Source organism: Eptatretus burgeri, chromosome 5 (genome assembly GCF_056783735.1).
Source record: "Eptatretus burgeri isolate ZD-2024b chromosome 5, Ebu_testis_v1, whole genome shotgun sequence".
NCBI classification, from domain to species: Eukaryota; Metazoa; Chordata; class Myxini; order Myxiniformes; family Myxinidae; genus Eptatretus; species Eptatretus burgeri.
Window position 1 is genome coordinate 96,696,990 of NC_140965.1, and position 17,500 is coordinate 96,714,489.

A 17,500-nucleotide genomic window follows, 5' to 3' on the forward strand; every position below is an offset into this window, starting at 1 on the left:
ATTGGCTCCCAAAGTGTGCATGTTCAGGAGATGAAGCTCGAACCTCGTGGAAATGGTACATTGGCCCCCAAATTGTCCATATTCAGGAGAAGAAGCTCGATCCTGGTGGAAATGGTACATTGGCTCCCAAAGTGTGCATGTTCAGGAGAAGAAGCTCGATCCTGGTGGAATGGTACATTAGCTCCCAAAGTGTGCATGTTCAGGAGATGAAGCTCGAACCTCGTGGAAATGGTACATTGGCCCCCAAATTGTCCATATTCAGGAGAAGAAGCTCAATCCTGGTGGAAATGGTACATTGGCTCCCAAAGTGTGCATGTTCAGGAGAAGAAGCTCGATCCTGGTGGAATGGTACATTAGCTCCCAAAGTGTGCATGTTCAGGAGAAGAAGCTCGATCCTGGTGGAAATGGTACATTAGCTCCCAAAGTGTGCATGTTCAGGAGAAGAAGCTCGAACCTCGTGGAAATGGTACATTGGCCCCCAAAGTGTCCATATTCAGGAGAAGAAGCTCGATCCTGGTGGAAATGGTACATTGGCTCCCAAAGTGTGCATGTTCAGGAGAAGAAGCTCGATCCTGGTGGAATGGTACATTGGCCCCCAAAGTGTGCATGTTCAGGAGATGAAGCTCGATCCTGGTGGAAATGGTGCATTGGCCCCCAAAGTGTGCATGTTCAGGAGATGAAGCTCGATCCTGGTGGAAATGGTACATTGGCTCCCAAAGTGTGCATGTTCAGGAGATGAAGCTCGATCCTGGTGGAAATGGTGCATTGGCCCCCAAATTGTCCATGTTCAGGAGAAGAAGCTCGATCCTGGTGGAAATGGTGCATTGGCCCCCAAATTGTCCATGTTCAGGAGATGAAGCTCGATCCTGGTGGAAATGGTACATTGGCTCCCAAATTGTCCATGTTCAGGAGAAGAAGCTCGATCCTGGTGGAAATGGTGCATTGGCCCCCAAATTGTCCATGTTCAGGAGAAGAAGCTCGATCCTGGTGGAAATGGTACATTGGCTCCCAAAGTGTGCATGTTCAGGAGATGAAGCTCGATCCTGGTGGAAATGGTGCATTGGCCCCCAAATTGTCCATGTTCAGGAGAAGAAGCTCGATCCTGGAACCTGAAACTCTGCATTGTCCTAACTGAGGCCTAGTCTTTTTCAGATTACTGCACACTGACTCTCTGCTTCCACTTCAACTACTGGGAAGCTGCTCCACAAGCTATTAATCCCCAGGGTATAAGATGCGCTTCCATACATTCTTATTGGTTCTCAACTCTAGGAGTTTGAAAGTGATCTTTGGTTATAAAAGCATTGGCCTGTAGATAAGGAGTGACTTGATTGTCACTCTCCTCCGACGATATCGGACACGGGGAGGGGGCGGGGGGGGCATTAAAATGAGCTCCGTCCCACCGATCATCCGTCCGACCGATCATCCATCTGACCGATCATCCGCCCGACCGATCATCCGATCATCCGTCCGACCGATCATCCGTCCGACCGATCATCCATCCGACCGATCATCCGATCATCCATCCGACCGATCATCCGATCATCCATCCGACCGATCATCCGTCCATCCGATCATCCATCCGACCGATCATCCGTCCATCCGATCATCCGTCCTTGTACTTTTGTGTGCCCGACGTGATATCTCAAAAGCCGTTGAACTTTTACCTTTCATATTGCAGATATATCTATTCCTCATGACATTATCTCAAGCTGATTAGATCATGCCTGTGATTGGCTGAATTATGTTGCCATGGCAACCATCTCGGTAACTCGGTTTGTGCGCACAACATTTCAAAAACCGTTGAACATTTACCTTTCATAATATGGAGATATCTATTCCTCATGACATCATCTCAACCAAATTATATCACACCTGTGATTGGCTGAATTTTGTTGCCATTGGCAACCATCTTGGTAATTCAGCTTGCATACCTGATATCTCAAAAACCATTGAACATTTCCCTTTCATAATACACAGATTTTAGATTTTAGAAAGATTTTAGTATCATTTGCAAAGAGGAAGATGTCACAGCTGGTGATCTCGAGGAAATTATTCACAAATTCCCATATCACCAAAAAGGCAGGAAACCTGGAGTATTAGCTCCTTTTCTTGATTCTTAAGATGTGTCAACATTTGCTTTATTCCCAAGACTGAGAACTTCTCGTGTTTTTCTGGATGAAAGTTTAGCAGCTGCTGACGAGATCATTCTGTCGCTTTCCGAGATCTTGAAGTTTACAGTAGATGTTGTTCGTCATTCGCCTGCTCCCGTTCGGGGTCGCCACAGCGGATCATCCGTTATGATCCGCATACTGATTTGGCATAGGTTTTACGCCGGATGCCCTTCCTGACACAACCCTGGTCGCCTCTTACCACACAGGGATAAGGATTGGGTTTCGCCATGATTCTGGGCTGCCCTACACCCTCTCATAGCGCGGCCCAGTGCAAAGCTCCCGTCTTCAAGCGATCCTCCAACCCAAGCCTCCGAGTAGCCGGATTACAGGCGCACGCCACTACGCCCGGTCTGAAGTTTACAGTAGATGAATCATCTTAACTTGTTGTTAGATTTCGTAAGTATATTGATGACTTCCGTCCTCTGTTTGTATTTGTGTGTCTGTGTGTTTGTTTGTAGGCAAGATAACTTGAGAACGGAAGAAGCTTCCAATGTCAAATTACTCCACGTGATTCAGGAGCGTGGTGGCGAGCAATGATTAGACTTTGGTCAAAATCGGTCAAAGGTCAAGGTCACGGTGAGGTCAAACATCCAAAACATTCGATTTTTGATGGTTTGGTACAGAAAATCATCGTAGAAACTTCTGGTTTGTGTCGCTACCTTCTCGAGAGACAGCTTTTATTAGACAAGGTCAGAGGTCAAGTTGACTTTTTTGTAAGTACCAGTCTATGACTGCTTGTTTGTTTGTTTGTTTGTAGGCACGATAACTCAAGAACGGAAGAAGCTACCAATGTCAAATTACACCACGTGATTCAGGAGGGTGATGGCTAGTGCTGATTAGATTTTGGTCAAAATCGGTCAAAGGTCAAGGTCACAGTGAGGTCAAACATCCAAAATATTCGATTTTTGATGGTTTGGTACAGAATCATCTTAGAAACTTCTGGTTTGCGTCGCTACGTTCTCTCGAGACAGCTTTTATTAGACAAGGTCAGTGGTCAAGTTGACTATTTCGTAAGTACCAGTCTATGACTGCTTGTTTGTTTGTTTGTTTGTTTGTTTGTGTGTTTGTTTGTTTGTTTGTTTGAAGGCACGATAACTCGAGAACGGAAGGAGCTACCAATGTCAAATTACACCACGTGATTCAGGAGGGTGATGGCTCGTGCTAATTAGACTTTGGTCAAAATCGGTCAAAGGTCAAGGTCACAGTGAGGTCAAACATTCGATTTATGATGGTTTGGTACAGAATCATCGTAGAACCTTCTGGTTTGCGTCGCTACCTTCTCCAGAGACAGCTTTTATTAGGCAAGGTCAGAGGTCAAGTTGACGATTTCATAACTACCAGTCTATGACTGCTTGTTTGTGTGTTTGTTACTTTCGAAATCTAAAGATTTCGGAAGTATATTGATCACTTCCGTCCTCTGTTTCTGTGTTTGTTTGTTTGCAGGCACGATAACTCGAGAACGGAAGAAGCTACCAATGTCAAATTACACCACGTGATTCAGGAGGGTGATGGCTAGTGCTGATTAGATTTTGGTCAAAATCGGTCAAAGGTCAAGGTCACAGTGAGCTCAAACATCCAAAACATGATAACTCGAGAAAAGTTACCACAGGTATTGTTGACGGAGCGTGAGTTTGGAAGATCGAGGTAAGTTCGGCATAATTTGTGTCAATTCGTCGAGTTACGGCTGTTTTAAAAATTTCAGTGTTAGCGCCCATGGCGCAGAACGCCTTGCGTTGTTGTAGGCCGCTTTGTGTTTTCGATAAAGATGGTGTTTAAAAATCATTTTTCATCCCAATAAAGCTTATCGTCGCATGCCTGACTCACTAAGCCGTCGGATGGTGTGAAGATTGTTTGTGAACGGCCAAATATTACGGTTTTCTGACTTTGAGAAAATAATATTAAATAATTCCGTAAATTCCAGTGGAGAAATGGAGTATTTTTGCTTTGGTCGACGTTACGAGTTCGTATTAACTTCGATTTTAATTTTGTTTTCGGTTTTTGCGATCGCTTGGGACGCTTAACACTCGGTTGTCGAAATTCTGGTAAAAATTGGATGTTTTGGAGACGTTTTAAGTTTGTATAAAAATATTTCACCCGCTGCGTCACGGCTCGTCACGTGGCGCAGTGCGCTCGAGCAGACGCGTCGTGAAGTCACGTAAAGGTTTTGCATGTGCGCGCTGACGTCATCGCGCTCGCCCCGGCGTCCTTTCGAGTTTGGGGGGGGGGCATCGAGTGTGACCTTTATGTTACGTTAATCCGCGGTAACTCGAGAACGGAGGAAGCTACCAATGTCAAATTACACCACGTGATTCAGGACGGTGATGGCTAGCGCTGATTAGATTTTGGTCAAAATCGGTCAAAGGTCAAGGTCACAGTGAGGTCAAACATTCAATTTTTGATGGTTTTGTACAGAATCATCGTAGAAACTTCTGGTTTGCGTCGCTACCTTCTCCAGAGACAGCTTTTATTAGACAAGGTCAGAGGTCAAGTTGACGATTTCATAAGTACCAATCTATGACTGCTTGTTTGTGTGTTTGTTACATACGAAATCTAAAGATTTCGTAAGTATATTGATCACTTCCGTCCTCTGTTTGTGTGCTTGTTTGTTTGTTTGTAGGCACGATAACTCGAGAACGGAAGAAGCTACCAATGTCAAATTACACCACGTGATTCAGGAGGGTGATGGCTAGCGCTGATTAGATTTTGGTCAAAATCGGTCAAAGGTCAAGGTCACAGTGAGCTCAAACATCCAAAACATGATAACTCGAGAAAAGTTACCACAGGTATTGTTGACGGAGCGTGAGTTTGGAAGATCGAGGTAAGTTCGGCGGAATTTGTGTTAGTTCGTCGAGTTACGGCTGTTTTAAAAATATCAGTGTTAGCGCCCATGGCGCAGAACGCCTTGCGTAGTTGTCGGCCGCTTTGTGTTTTCGATAAAGATGGTGTTTAAAAATCATTTTTCATCCCAATAAAGCTTATCGTCGCATGCCTGACTCGCTAAGCCGTCGGATGGTGTAAAGATTGTTTGTGAACGGCCGAATATTACGGTTTTATGACTTTGAGAAAATAATATTAAATAATTCCGTAAAATCCTGTGGAGAAATGGAGTATTTTTGCTTCGATCGACGCTACGAGTTCGTTTTCACTTCAATTTTAATTTTGTCTTCGGTTTTTGCGATCGCTTGGGACGCTTAACACTCGATTGTCGAAATTCTGGTAAAAATCGGATGTTTTGGAGACGTTTTGAGATTGTATAAAAATATTTCACCCGCCGCATCACGGCTCGTCACGTGGCGCAACGCGCTCGAGCAGACGCGTCGTTGAGTCACGTAAAGGTTTTGCATGTGCGCGCTGACGTCATCGCGCTCGCCCCGGCATCCTTTCGAGTTGGGGGGGGGGTGTCGAGTGTGACCTTTACGTTACGTTAATCTGCGGTAACTCGAGAACGGAAGAAGCCACCAATGTCAAATTACACCACGTGATTCAGGAGGGTGATGGCTCGCACTGATTAGATTTGGGTCAAAATTGGTTAAAGGTCAAGGTCACAATGAGGTCAAACATCCGATTTTTGATGGTTTGGTACAGAATCATCGTAGAAACTTCTGGTTTGCGTCGCTACCTTCTCCAGAGACAGCTTTTATTAGACAAGGTCAGAGGTCAAGTTGACGATTTCGTAAGTACCAGTCTATGACTGCTTGTTTATTTATTCCTCATCCTACACTTTTCTCATTCAATTGAACCCCCCCCCGCAATTAAATTCATTATTTATCTTGATGGATTTATTTAATCTGGTGTTGGTGTAGCACGGGCATGATTGGCCAAACGGCATCCTCATACATCAAATTTCCTTCTTATTCGAAGAAAGATTTTAGTATCATTTGCAAAGAGGAAGATGTCACAGCTGGTGATTTTGAGGAAATTATTCACACAAATTACAAAGAGGATGTCACACTGCCACACAATCACACTGCCTTGTGGAATTCTCTCAGTAACAGGGATACACTCGAGATACATGAAGATACACTCGAGAGGTTTGAATTCAGGATCAATGATTTATAAATAATAATTTGGCAGAAAGCCGAATAAATATATATACAAGCCGGAAGGTGACGAGGGATCCACGAGGATCGAAGCGCTGGATACGATGCTTTTCATTCTGACCGATCCACCGACGAAGATTCATTGCCAAGACGTATTGGTTCACATACAATTGTTCCTCTGCCTGGCAAGATTTTTCCTATTGCGTATTTTGCCAACTGGCACTCCTCACAGGACGACCATTTGAAAAATAAAACCTAAATCAAAAATCGGCTCGAGTAAAATTTTTTTAAATATCTCGAAGTGTTTAATTCCGAAGTCTCGTTTCTCCACATTCAAAACTGTAGGACAAGTATTGAAAATAGTGAATGTAGGTCGAGAAAAAGTATTTTTTCGAATTTTGCGTATTTCAGCCACGACACTCTTGGTGATCGAATCTGGAAAAATGCTGCAGTTCAATTTTGTAGTAGTTATTAAACTATATCCATACACCGAATTTGAACGTTCCACCGTCGACGGTTTCCGAGGTCAAGGTCACTTAACATATTCCCTGGTTCACCACCTTTGCGCATTCGGAGGGCTGCCATTCGGAAACTATGAGAGATTGAGGAACGTTATGCTGTCGCGATAACTAGATGGGGATGCAAGGAATAGGCAGGAGTTGGTCCAGTCGCTCTACCTATCATAGAAGCCACGCTACGTCAGTTACCGTTTGGGTTCTTAAAACGCGGTTTTTCGGCCGCTGCTTAGCAACGAAACTCAAACGTGCACACTCCCAGCCCATATGGCACCTGTTCGCCAAGTTTCATCGAAATCGGTTTGCTGGTTTGTGCTGTGGAGCCTCGCATTGCAGACACAGACACAGACACAGATACACACACACACACACACACACACACACACACACACACACACACACACACACACACACACACACACACACACACACACACACACACGGAAAACCCAACAATAAGGGATATCTCGCGAATCCCAATATTTTAACAGCTGATTATATATTTAATAATGGTTGGCAGGTTGAAAAATTACAAAACTCGACTTGCACTATTATATAAAGGGTGAATCAGAAGTAGTGCCCGATTTCTGTTTGTTGATTGTTTATTTGCAATTTGTATTACAGTGTACAAGAAGGTAGAAATAAATGAATGACATATTTATCTCACTATTTATTCAAGAAAAATTATTACGGAACTGCACCAAGCTTCATCTTCCCTCTCACACATGTGGTACTCTTTACTGTATCATAATGCACTACTCTTCTGCTATTTTAACAGACTGCTCTCATTTTGACCTCTCCTTCATTCCTTACCTAAAAAATCCAACTGTTACAGCGTTTCTTCTCTCCATTCTCTGAATTCGCCTTCATTGCATCCATCAAGAAATGTGTTAAATCGCATCTCTGACCTAAAACTTTTAAAAACCACAGTTTGCTATGGATGTTCGCTTTCCATCACCCATTATTTTTTTCCAATTTCAGTGCCAACTCACCCCGCTCACCCCTCACTCTCACTCTCAAAGCAACCATCCCACTTCTCCCTCCAAGCCTCCCTCTCACCTCTCTCAAAAATTCCCCCCTCACCTTTCTCCCACCTTTCACCCCCTCACTTCTCCTTCTCAAAGTTGCCCCCCTCATCCACCAAGCTTCCTCCCTCCACTGCCCTCTCACCTCCATCTCTTCACTCCAGCTCCTCAAATCCTCAACTGCCTTCTTCCCCCTCTCTTGTCCCCCCTCTCCCCCAGCACCACAGAGCCTTTTCTCCTCCTCATTCGGCCTCCTCCCCTCGCTATTCTGGGATCCCCCACACTCTTTCAACAACCCTCCTTACCTCCCCCCCTCGTCCCTTCTCCTACCCTCCCCCTCCCCCTCACCCCCTGCACACAAAGCCTCCTCACCGACTTCATTAAAAGTGTGGACCTCAAATATCCGGGGCCTTCGCTCAAACCTTTCAGATCTTTCCATGCAGGTTGCCACTGACAAATCAGACATAATCTGCGGAACAGAAACTTTCCTCTCCCAAGACGTGTCTGACTCCCAAGTATCTCTCCCTGGTTACTCACTCCTCCGGTATGACACACCTGAGCCTCGTCCTGGTGGAGGTGTTGCTCTCTTCATCAAAGACTCTATTCCTCCCTCTCCATGCACTGCTCTCACTCCCCCACACCCCCAGGAATACCTCTGGCTACGGCTTCCCCTCCACTCCCACCTCATGTTTATATGTGTACTGTACTGTCCACCAAACAGTGATGACTCCATCAACACCTCACTATCCGAAAACATGGACCAACTTCTATCTTCTCATCCAAACTCTCTCTTCCTCATATGTGGCGACTTCAATTGTCATCTTGCCAGTTGGCTAGGTGTGGGTACCTCTCTCACCTGTCATGGCACCTCAGCAAAAGCTTTCTGCGACTCATTGGGACTGACTCAATCGGTCAACTTCCCAACCCGGATCTCAAGCAATGGTACTCCATCTCTTCTGGATCTGATTTTGACAAATTTCCCTGACAATATCTGCTGCTCTTTTTTTCTGCTCCAATCGGTTCTTCTGACCACTTCCTTGTCAAAGTGGACATCTCTCTGGCTATCATCAGAGAACCACCTCACCTCCGTCGAGTCTGGCATTTCACTCAAGCCGACTGGCAGGGTCTCCTGGCAGCCATCAAACTTATAGACTGGTCTCCTATCACTACTTTCTCAAACATCAACTCATCCTGGGAATTCTTTCAAAGAAACTTGCTCTCCCTCATGTACAGATTTATCCCCTCTCGTCTTCAGTTGTCCTATCCTCCCTCCCACCCATGGTTCACTGAAGCTTGTGGTGAGGCAGTTGTCCTGAAACAACTTGCCTTTGCCTCATGGAAAGCAAACCCAACTGAGGGCAATTTCTGTTCCTTCCACAAGGCTCGGAACAAGTGTGTATCTACCCTCAGGAGAGCCAGAAAACAACATCTTTCTCATCTCAAGTCTGAACTCTCAAACCTCTCTCCCTCCTCAAAATCCTGGTGGCATCTAATCAATTCTGTTTCTGCTGTATGTTCCCCCTCCATCCCCTCCCTTACCGCAAAAAGTCAAATGGCCGCACTGCTGATACCGCACATGAAAAGGCTGAATGCCTAAACTCAGTGTTTGCAGCTAAATCTTGTGTCCTAAACCCATCACTTTCTCTACCCACCTTACCCAGTCGCACCCAACTGTCCCTGGACTCTGTGTCCTTTTCTCCTAACAAGGTGGAGAGCTTGCTATCAAACCTCGACTCAGATTCTGCAACCGGTCCAGACGGCATCAGCCCACGTGTCCTCAAAGCCTGCTCTTCTGCTCTTGCTCAACCTCTCTCTGTTCTATTCACCCTCTCATTTGCCCAAGGTCATCTGCCATCTGCTTGGAAATCTGCTAACATCACTGCCCTGCATAAACAGGTGCAAAAACAGATCCGCGCAACTATAGACCAATCAGCCTTCTCCCAATCATCAGCAAGGTTATGGAATCCATCATCGCTTCAGACATGAAATCCTTCCTCTTCTCCAATGGCTTGATTTCCGATCATCAATTTGCTTTCAGACCAGGTCACTCCACCCTGGATATGCTGCTTCTGCTCTCCCATCAATGGATGGAGGTCCTCAATGCCAGACAGGAAATCCGAGCCGTATCCCTGGACATATCACATGCTTTTGACACAGTCTGGCACCCTGCCCCACTCACCAAACTCTCTTCCCATGGTATCCAAGGCCATCTCCACTCATGGCTCGCAGACTTCCTCTCCTGTCGCAGTCAACGTGTGGAGCTAAATGGAGTTCATTCATCCCCCTTCCTGTGCAGGCTGGAGTGTCCTGGGCCCTGTACTTTTTCTGGTTTTCCTCAATGATCTCTCCGACTCTCTGGAAAATCCTCTATTTCTCTTTGCTGATGACTCCACCCTCTGCCGTACCATCTGTCATCCCTCAGACCGGCAAGCAGCATCTTCTTCGCTCACTGCAGATCTGGATAAAATCACAAACTGGTCCAACATGTGGAACATGTCTTTCAATCCAGACAAATCTCACACTCTCACGATGTCTCTTCGAAAGGACCATTTAGAACCCCCCCCCCCCCATCCACTTTCTCAACAATCCTCTGGAAGAAGTCCTTTCTTTCAAGCTTCTAGGTCTCACTATCTGCCATGACCTTTCCTGGGAAAGTCACATTTCCAACCTCGCCTCAAAAGCCAGTCGCTGACTGGGAATCCTCCGTCGTGCAAAGTCCTTCCTCGGCCCTCTTGAGCTCCTGACCATTTACAAAGCTTTTGTCCGTAGCCTGATGGAGTACTGCTCTCCCCTCTGGGCTGGTGCTCCTGCCTCCCACCTTTCTCGGCTTCACACTGTAGAAACCAGGGCATTTCGGATCATAGGCATCTCCAGAAATGATGCTGAGTCTTTGGGCCTCTCACTCAATCACCACAGGTTGGTCGGTGGTCTTTCTGTCTTCTACCATCTCCTCTCCAGCCTTGCCCCCCCCCTGCTCTCTCTGCGATTTGTCCCCACCAAATTTCCTCAGGGCGCTGAAGGTCAACCACCAAACCCCTTCTGGTAAAACTGCCAAATCACTGCTCACCTTCACTCTTTCATTCCTCTTTTTTCCCGCCTTTGGAATAAACTCCCTCACTCTATTCTTTCCCATTCTTCCCTCCAGGCTTTCAAAACAGCTGTTCACCACCACCTCTTATCATCCCCCATCCAAATCCTCGATCTTTTCTGCTCCTGATAATCCACCCAAGCCCACTTCCTTCAATTCCCCTGCTTTCCTTCCTGAAAGTCCCTGTAATGTCCATCTTCTCTTCCCCATGTTCCCCGTCCCATCCCCATCCCTCTCCCTTCCACAGATCTCCTAATGTGTCTGTTCCCCACTGTTTTGTCCTTCCCACTCCCTCCCCTCTTGTCTCATGCCCCCTTGCTGTGCGTTGTGTGTTCGCTCTCATACGAGGCTCGACAAGGTATACAAAAAAAAAAAGCTGTTTTACTTGCAATTTTCAAAGTGCCCTCCCTCGTGATCGATGCACAATTGCAACCGAGCAGGCACAGAGCGCCACACACGTCTGCAGAGTTCGATATCAATTTCCTCAAACTTTACAGTGATTTGAGCCTTCAATTCCTGAATGGTACGAGGCTTTTCATGATAAACAAGGTCTTTCATGAGCCCCCAAAGAAATAAATCTGGAGGTGTAAGGTCTGGGGAGCGTGCCGGCCACTCAATCGGACCGCGGCGGCCGATCCACTTTCTGGGAAAGTTTTCATCAAACCACTGACGAACTCATTATGGTCGAACGTCCATAATGAGGTGGAGCTCCATCATGCTGTAAATAACAGTCCTGATCTTGTACCCTGGGCCAAAAGAATGTTTGCAGCATGTCTCGGTAAATTTCTGCAGTGACAGATCCCTCAAAGAAAAATGGTCCAATTATCCCTCATGGAGATATGGCTGCCAAAACTGTCACTCCAGGTAAATTTACCTCCTTCTCAACTGTCACTCTTGGGTTATTCGCAGCCCAGTAGACACAATTGTGTCTGTTCATTGTGCCATTAAGCTCAATTTGGTGCAAATTCAGTAACTTTCCAAACTCGCAGCAATAACCTGCAAAACAAAATCAAAAATAAATAAATTACGAAAATTAATAATCTGCAAGACAATTATAAACAACATGACTTCCCAGAAAGAATCTGACAGCCGAAAAAAACAGAAATTGGGCGCTTTTGACTCATCCTGTATATGACTTGAAACTGCCCTAACCAAATCTTTTTTTTTTCTCCAACCCACAAGGCAATGGTGCGTGGTGCTTTGACACGACGTGCAATGGCAAACGTACTTAAGGATTTTGAGGCAATGGTTGTTGAAGTCGAAGGGTCTGCCTGCTCTCTACGCTGGGTGGGCTCGACCATAACCCGACCATGCTTTAATCCTGAGGTATGATTACAGACATGCGACTGGAAGGATGGCCTAGAGATATGCACACTCGCTTCTAAGCTGTCAAGCCTGGATTTGAATCCTGACCCAGGTATAAACTGCCATCTCAGAGTGGTTCATCAATGTGTGTGCCGTCCCTTGGATGGACGCTAAACCGGTTGCGCCATCTACCGGCATTAGTTGGTCGACACTTTTTTTTCTCCGGCTGATAACCCAGGCTATTTAATCCTGCTCGGTACCAGGGTTATCTAGGAGGTAACCCTTGTAGTATTAGATGTAGTGTGAAAGGACATGGTGATTTCGGAGGTAACACTGCACCCCGGGGTATTCGATGTAGTTTGAAATGAGCGGGATTTATTCAATTGCAGGGTTAATGTTTACGTAATAGTGTATGGTCGAAGGTCAAAAGTATTGTTTACTGATGCTTGGTCGACATGTAGTATGTTGTCCACCATAGCCACGGACAACACGAGCACAAAAACAAACTGCTGCTGTCTTTGACGAGCTTCAAACAACGCTCTAAATATTTCTAATCTCCCAAGCTGTCGACAGCGTCGCCGACTTTGGCTGGACCATATATATACTCCTTCATCGCAAAATTTTACAAATCCATCTCGATAGGCATTGTGACACGGGTATCATCCTGTTTATCGTCTCAATACTTTCCAACACCTCACGTTCCGGAGCATGTGACAACGGGTGGTTAAAATCACCTGCTCCCCTTTCTCAATGCCGCAGGTTTGCTCCCAATCTCCAGTATTCGCACTTCCATACCTCAAAAGAAAAATACAATTTGTGTTAACACAGGATAACAAGAAATTTGTTGCTCAAATTATTAATGTAATTGTATGGTTTCAAGTGCTATTTAATTTTTTTTCCCGTGGTGGGATACCAACAAAGTCAAAGGTTTGGCATTTACACCGTGTGTAAAATGCCCTCGCTATGCCCTGTTCACAATTGTGATTGATTGTCATTGTGTTGTTACATGACAATTTATAAAATTTTTGTTGCCCCTTTCATTTTTGGTTACCATGATAGTTGACATGACATTTTATTTGATGATCCCAAAACCTTTGTTCACTTTTCTTTCTTTTTTTTGGCAGAGCTTGTCTTGCAAAAAATGCAATTATTCGTTTCTGAAAACCGAAGAAGCACGATTGTCCTGTTATACCAGTTCCATTTTGTACTAAATACAGTCGCCGAAAGCTTTTTATGTCTTCGAGCATTTTTTTCTGAGCACTAATCATTTTTTTTATGGCAGAATAAAGAATCACAACGGCATCCTTCCATTGCTGGCAACCTTCGCTTCTCTACAAGTGTCGCTGGTCCACACGGCATTGTCCTGAGCTCTCCATCACCACCCTGTGGTTGCACAAATGTTTCGGCAACAACTATCCAGAACCCCCCAAATACATCTTCCGGCCCAATCTTTCTGCATAATTCTCGTCCAAGTGAAGGCCTCCAGCATCCAGACACAATGTCCTTAGCAATGCCACCATCCGCAGATCCAGCAGCTACTATCATGTCTCCTTATCATTTGCTTCACCCATTAGAAGGGCAGACCAACTCTTTTACACCCGTGAAGGACAATGAAGAAAGTGCAGAAAGGGCAGTTGCCAATGAAACACGGAGAGACGGAAATAGTGGAACAGAGGCTGTGAAAGAGGATGATGGTGAGTTGTTGACATTTTTATATTAAGCTTACTGGGATAGACAAATAAATTTTGTGCAGGAAGAGGCCATTTGGCCCATCATGCCTGTGCCTTATCAGCATTACCATAAATTGGTCTGTTTTTTCGACAGGGTGCGAGGCTCATGGACGGAGCAAAATAGGAATCACACACATGCACGCAGACAAATATATGATAACCCACAGCTGCTGAGCTTGAGGGAAGTGAAACAATTTCCTGGGGAACTACAACATACAGGCGACGCCATCTTTGTGACCTCGCTTTTGTTTGTGAACTCAGCAGGGAAACCAGGTATAAATTTCCTCCTCCACATGTGATTCGAACCAATGGTGTTTATTTGTACTCCACCTTTTAAGTGCTCAGTGTCCAGGCCAAAGCAAGATGATGGTCCATCTTGAAGGATTGGAAAGACTGGGGGAGGAAATTCCATGGACGAGAGAAGAGGGGAGAAAATAGCATAGATATCAAGTTAGGATTTGGGAATGGTAAGAAGGTATGGTTTGCTGGAGGAGCATGTACAACCAGGAGGGTTGAGCGACTTCCTAAACGATTATCGTGTCGATGAGATGTCATGTCTATCCCATACAGTGTGCTCACGATTACAAATATTTTCATTTGAATGACATCTTTTCAGTGACATAATTTTTTTTAGCAAGGCGATGGAATAATTTTCTCGATGGTAGAACAGTATTTGAGCAGTTGTGTACCTTACAGACATGACAGAAAATGAAGGATTGCCGACGTCACATTCTGGGCTGAGAGACCTCTGTAGTTCGCTCACTATGGAAGTACTGTGGCTCCAGCAAGCAATTAAAAGTCGCAAAGACGTGAGTACACCCTCGATATGGTTCAGAGATATTTGATCTGAAAAACTTTGTCTTTTGTAATATTTTTCTTATCCTCAGCATTGAGCGAAACATTTTAACCTCCTCAGTTATACTGGTTACATGTCCATGTCCCCAACAGAGAGCTGTCTGGATGACGGGATTACGGTCAATTTTTAATGAAAAACGTGAAAATTACTGAATAAATGGATTATGGAGGTTAAAATGATCTGCACATGCAAGTTAAGTGAAAGCTGACATGATGGTCTAGAGGTATGCACACTCACCTCTAAGCTGTTGAGCCTGGATTTGAATCCCGACGCAGCTATAAACTGTCATCCCAGTGTCTCATAAGCAGGCTGATTCATCAATGCATGCGCCGTCCCTCGGATGGACGTTAAACTGGGCACCCCGTCTACAAGAATTTGTTGGTGGATGTTAAAGATCGCACGATGTCCTTCGCAAAGAGTAGGCGAGCTATCGCCGGCAGCCTAAACCAATTCCAAATTCCCACTCTGAACCTACAAAGGAGGCCAGCACAGTAGCACTGCCAGCCAAAAACGAATGCAAACTCGCAGCCACATGTCACCTATAACCCAATTCAGGGGCTAGCAACATAACAGACATTTAGCATGGTTAAAGCAGGGCAGGCCAAAAAATAAGCACAAAAATGTAATAATTCTGGTTACAATAGTACAGCCAAGTGGGAAATTGAAAGAATAATGCAGGTATAAATCAAAATGTCAAGTCAAACGTAACTCGAGTGAAGTTGATGGCATGTCATCGCAAGTTCCCACGCTTCTCACCAAAAACAAAGTTGAAAGATGGCTAAAAGTTCCACCAGGAATGACCCGATGTGAAAGTTAGAGCGATATGAACTGGGGGGGATCAAATCAAAAAAAAAATCGTCACATATTTCATTCGTCCTCAAACGTTGATTGCGCATACAAAGTTTCATCAAAAAAAAGTTTTAAATGTGCCCAAAATTGCATTTTTGGGGAATTTATCTTTTGACCCCACCCCAGGGGCTAAAATGAGAGTGGAGCTAAAATGATACTGCTCTTGCACCTTCATGCCAAGTGGTGATCATAACCACCAAATTTGGTGAATGTCTGCCCAACCGTTTAGGAAGAGACGGACAGACGGACACGATGACAGTAGACCCTCATTTTTTTCTGAAAAGGGCGTAGGGATAATAAATGTGTGAATGAGAGGTTAATCATCTCAACAAACTTCCCACGTCTCGAGAAAGCTTTGATAAAGAGCCCAACAAAGAAGCGAAGGATAAGAAAAATAAAAGGACAATGTGAAAAAGTTGTTCATCTCATGCAAATTATCATCATCTATCTATAATTCCAGCTGTGTGTGTGTGTGTGTGTGTGTGTGTGTGTGTGTGTGTGTGTGTGTGTGTGTGTGTGTGTGTGTGTGTGTGTGTGTGTGTGTGTGTGTGTGTGTGTGTATCTGTGACCGCTGTTTCTCGACAACCACTGGTCCGATCTAATTGAAACTTGCCAGCTAAATTGCTGGGGACCTGAGTATGTGCCTTTTCAAGGTTTGATATTAATCGGACAAGTGCTTCCCAAGTTATGGCCATTTATTTACCAACCAATGACAGGACCCGTTACTGCGTAGGCGTGGCCGATGCGCCATTTAGTTACCAATCACAGGACACGTTTCTGTGTAGGCGTGGCCGTTGGGGAAGAGATCCTCAGCCGCATTCCCCATTACGGGTTACAACGTACGGACTTCCGGATAGTGATGACAGTGTATTGTAATAATTTCTCGATATCTTCTGCGTATTTATAGATAAACACAATGCCCCAATCCAGTCGTCGTTTACGAGAGCGAAGGAACGGCCTGTGTAGTTGTTTCTGGCTCGCGGTTTGAATGTTTGTTTGTTTTTTTTGCACGTACGGCCACGCACGTACGGGCATGTACTAGTATTTACACAATACAGTGCAGGTGATTAATCAGGCTGGTAGGAAAGCCTCGGACAGTGTTTTTAACCTTTTTGGCATTGATTCCCCTCGAGCCACCCAGAAAAACTACAATTACCCCTCCTTCAAAACAAGAAATGGCAAATAATGTCTGAGAAAGAGAATTCTCATCTCATCACTATTTTATTCTCATCATTTTTCCAATATATTTTGCCATCCATTGGTTACTTAAGAGAAACATCAACTCAAGATTCTGAGTCTTTGAAAAAACGAATAATCCTTATGGCCTGACGTCACAAGCCCAATCTTAAGTAAGTTGAAACACATGATGAGCAACACTTCACAGATGAAAGTATCAGTGCGTCGGTTCAAATTGCTTCTTCTTGATCAGCTTTGTGATGCGAGGCTTTGGCACACACAGCTTGAGCACATCACAGGTCATTAGCAAGATCCAATCTCTATTTCTTGACTTGGTTGCAATGTTGATCATTGTGGAAATGCCAGCCTCACAGCGATAGGTTATGCTAAATGGGATGAGGACTTCGAGAGCTCCATCAGAGAGAATCTGGTACTCACCACCAGCTTTTTCCCAGAATGTTGCCAGATCAGAATCCTAAAAGTCTGCTTTCAGTGAGCTATCTTCTCGCAGACCAAGGAGCTCGACTTTTGCTGTGACATCATCGTCTTTGAATTTTGGCCTCACGATAAACCATCATCCTGGTGTCAATTAGCTCAGGGTGTCCAGTCCAAAACCAACAACATTTTAGAACCTTATGATATGAAGTCGAGAAACGAGTGAGGCATGCCCTTTATTTTGAAGTCACAAATGTAGATTCATCAAATCTCCGAGCAATATGTCCAAGATCAACTTTAAACACGTGAT

The 17,500-nt window shown here is 44.9% G+C and overlaps 1 protein-coding gene across 2 annotated transcripts in view; it reads left to right on the forward strand.

The window, feature by feature from the left end:
* Positions 1 to 17,500, forward strand: part of IQCC (IQ motif containing C) — a 26,474-nt gene that overhangs the window by 1,052 nt on the left and 7,922 nt on the right. Inside the window, exons 2-5 of one of the 2 annotated variants that reach the window (XR_015058609.1) lie at positions 12,022 to 12,165; positions 13,427 to 13,838; positions 13,969 to 14,147; positions 14,571 to 14,683. Coding sequence is in view for 1 of the 2 variants with exons in the window: in XM_085883018.1 (XP_085739144.1) it covers positions 12,022 to 12,165; positions 13,427 to 13,838; positions 14,571 to 14,683 (669 nt within the window). In the remaining variant the exon portion in view is untranslated. The remainder of the gene's footprint in view (positions 1 to 12,021; positions 12,166 to 13,426; positions 13,839 to 13,968; positions 14,148 to 14,570; positions 14,684 to 17,500) is intronic. The other variant, XM_085883018.1, reaches the window with a different exon arrangement.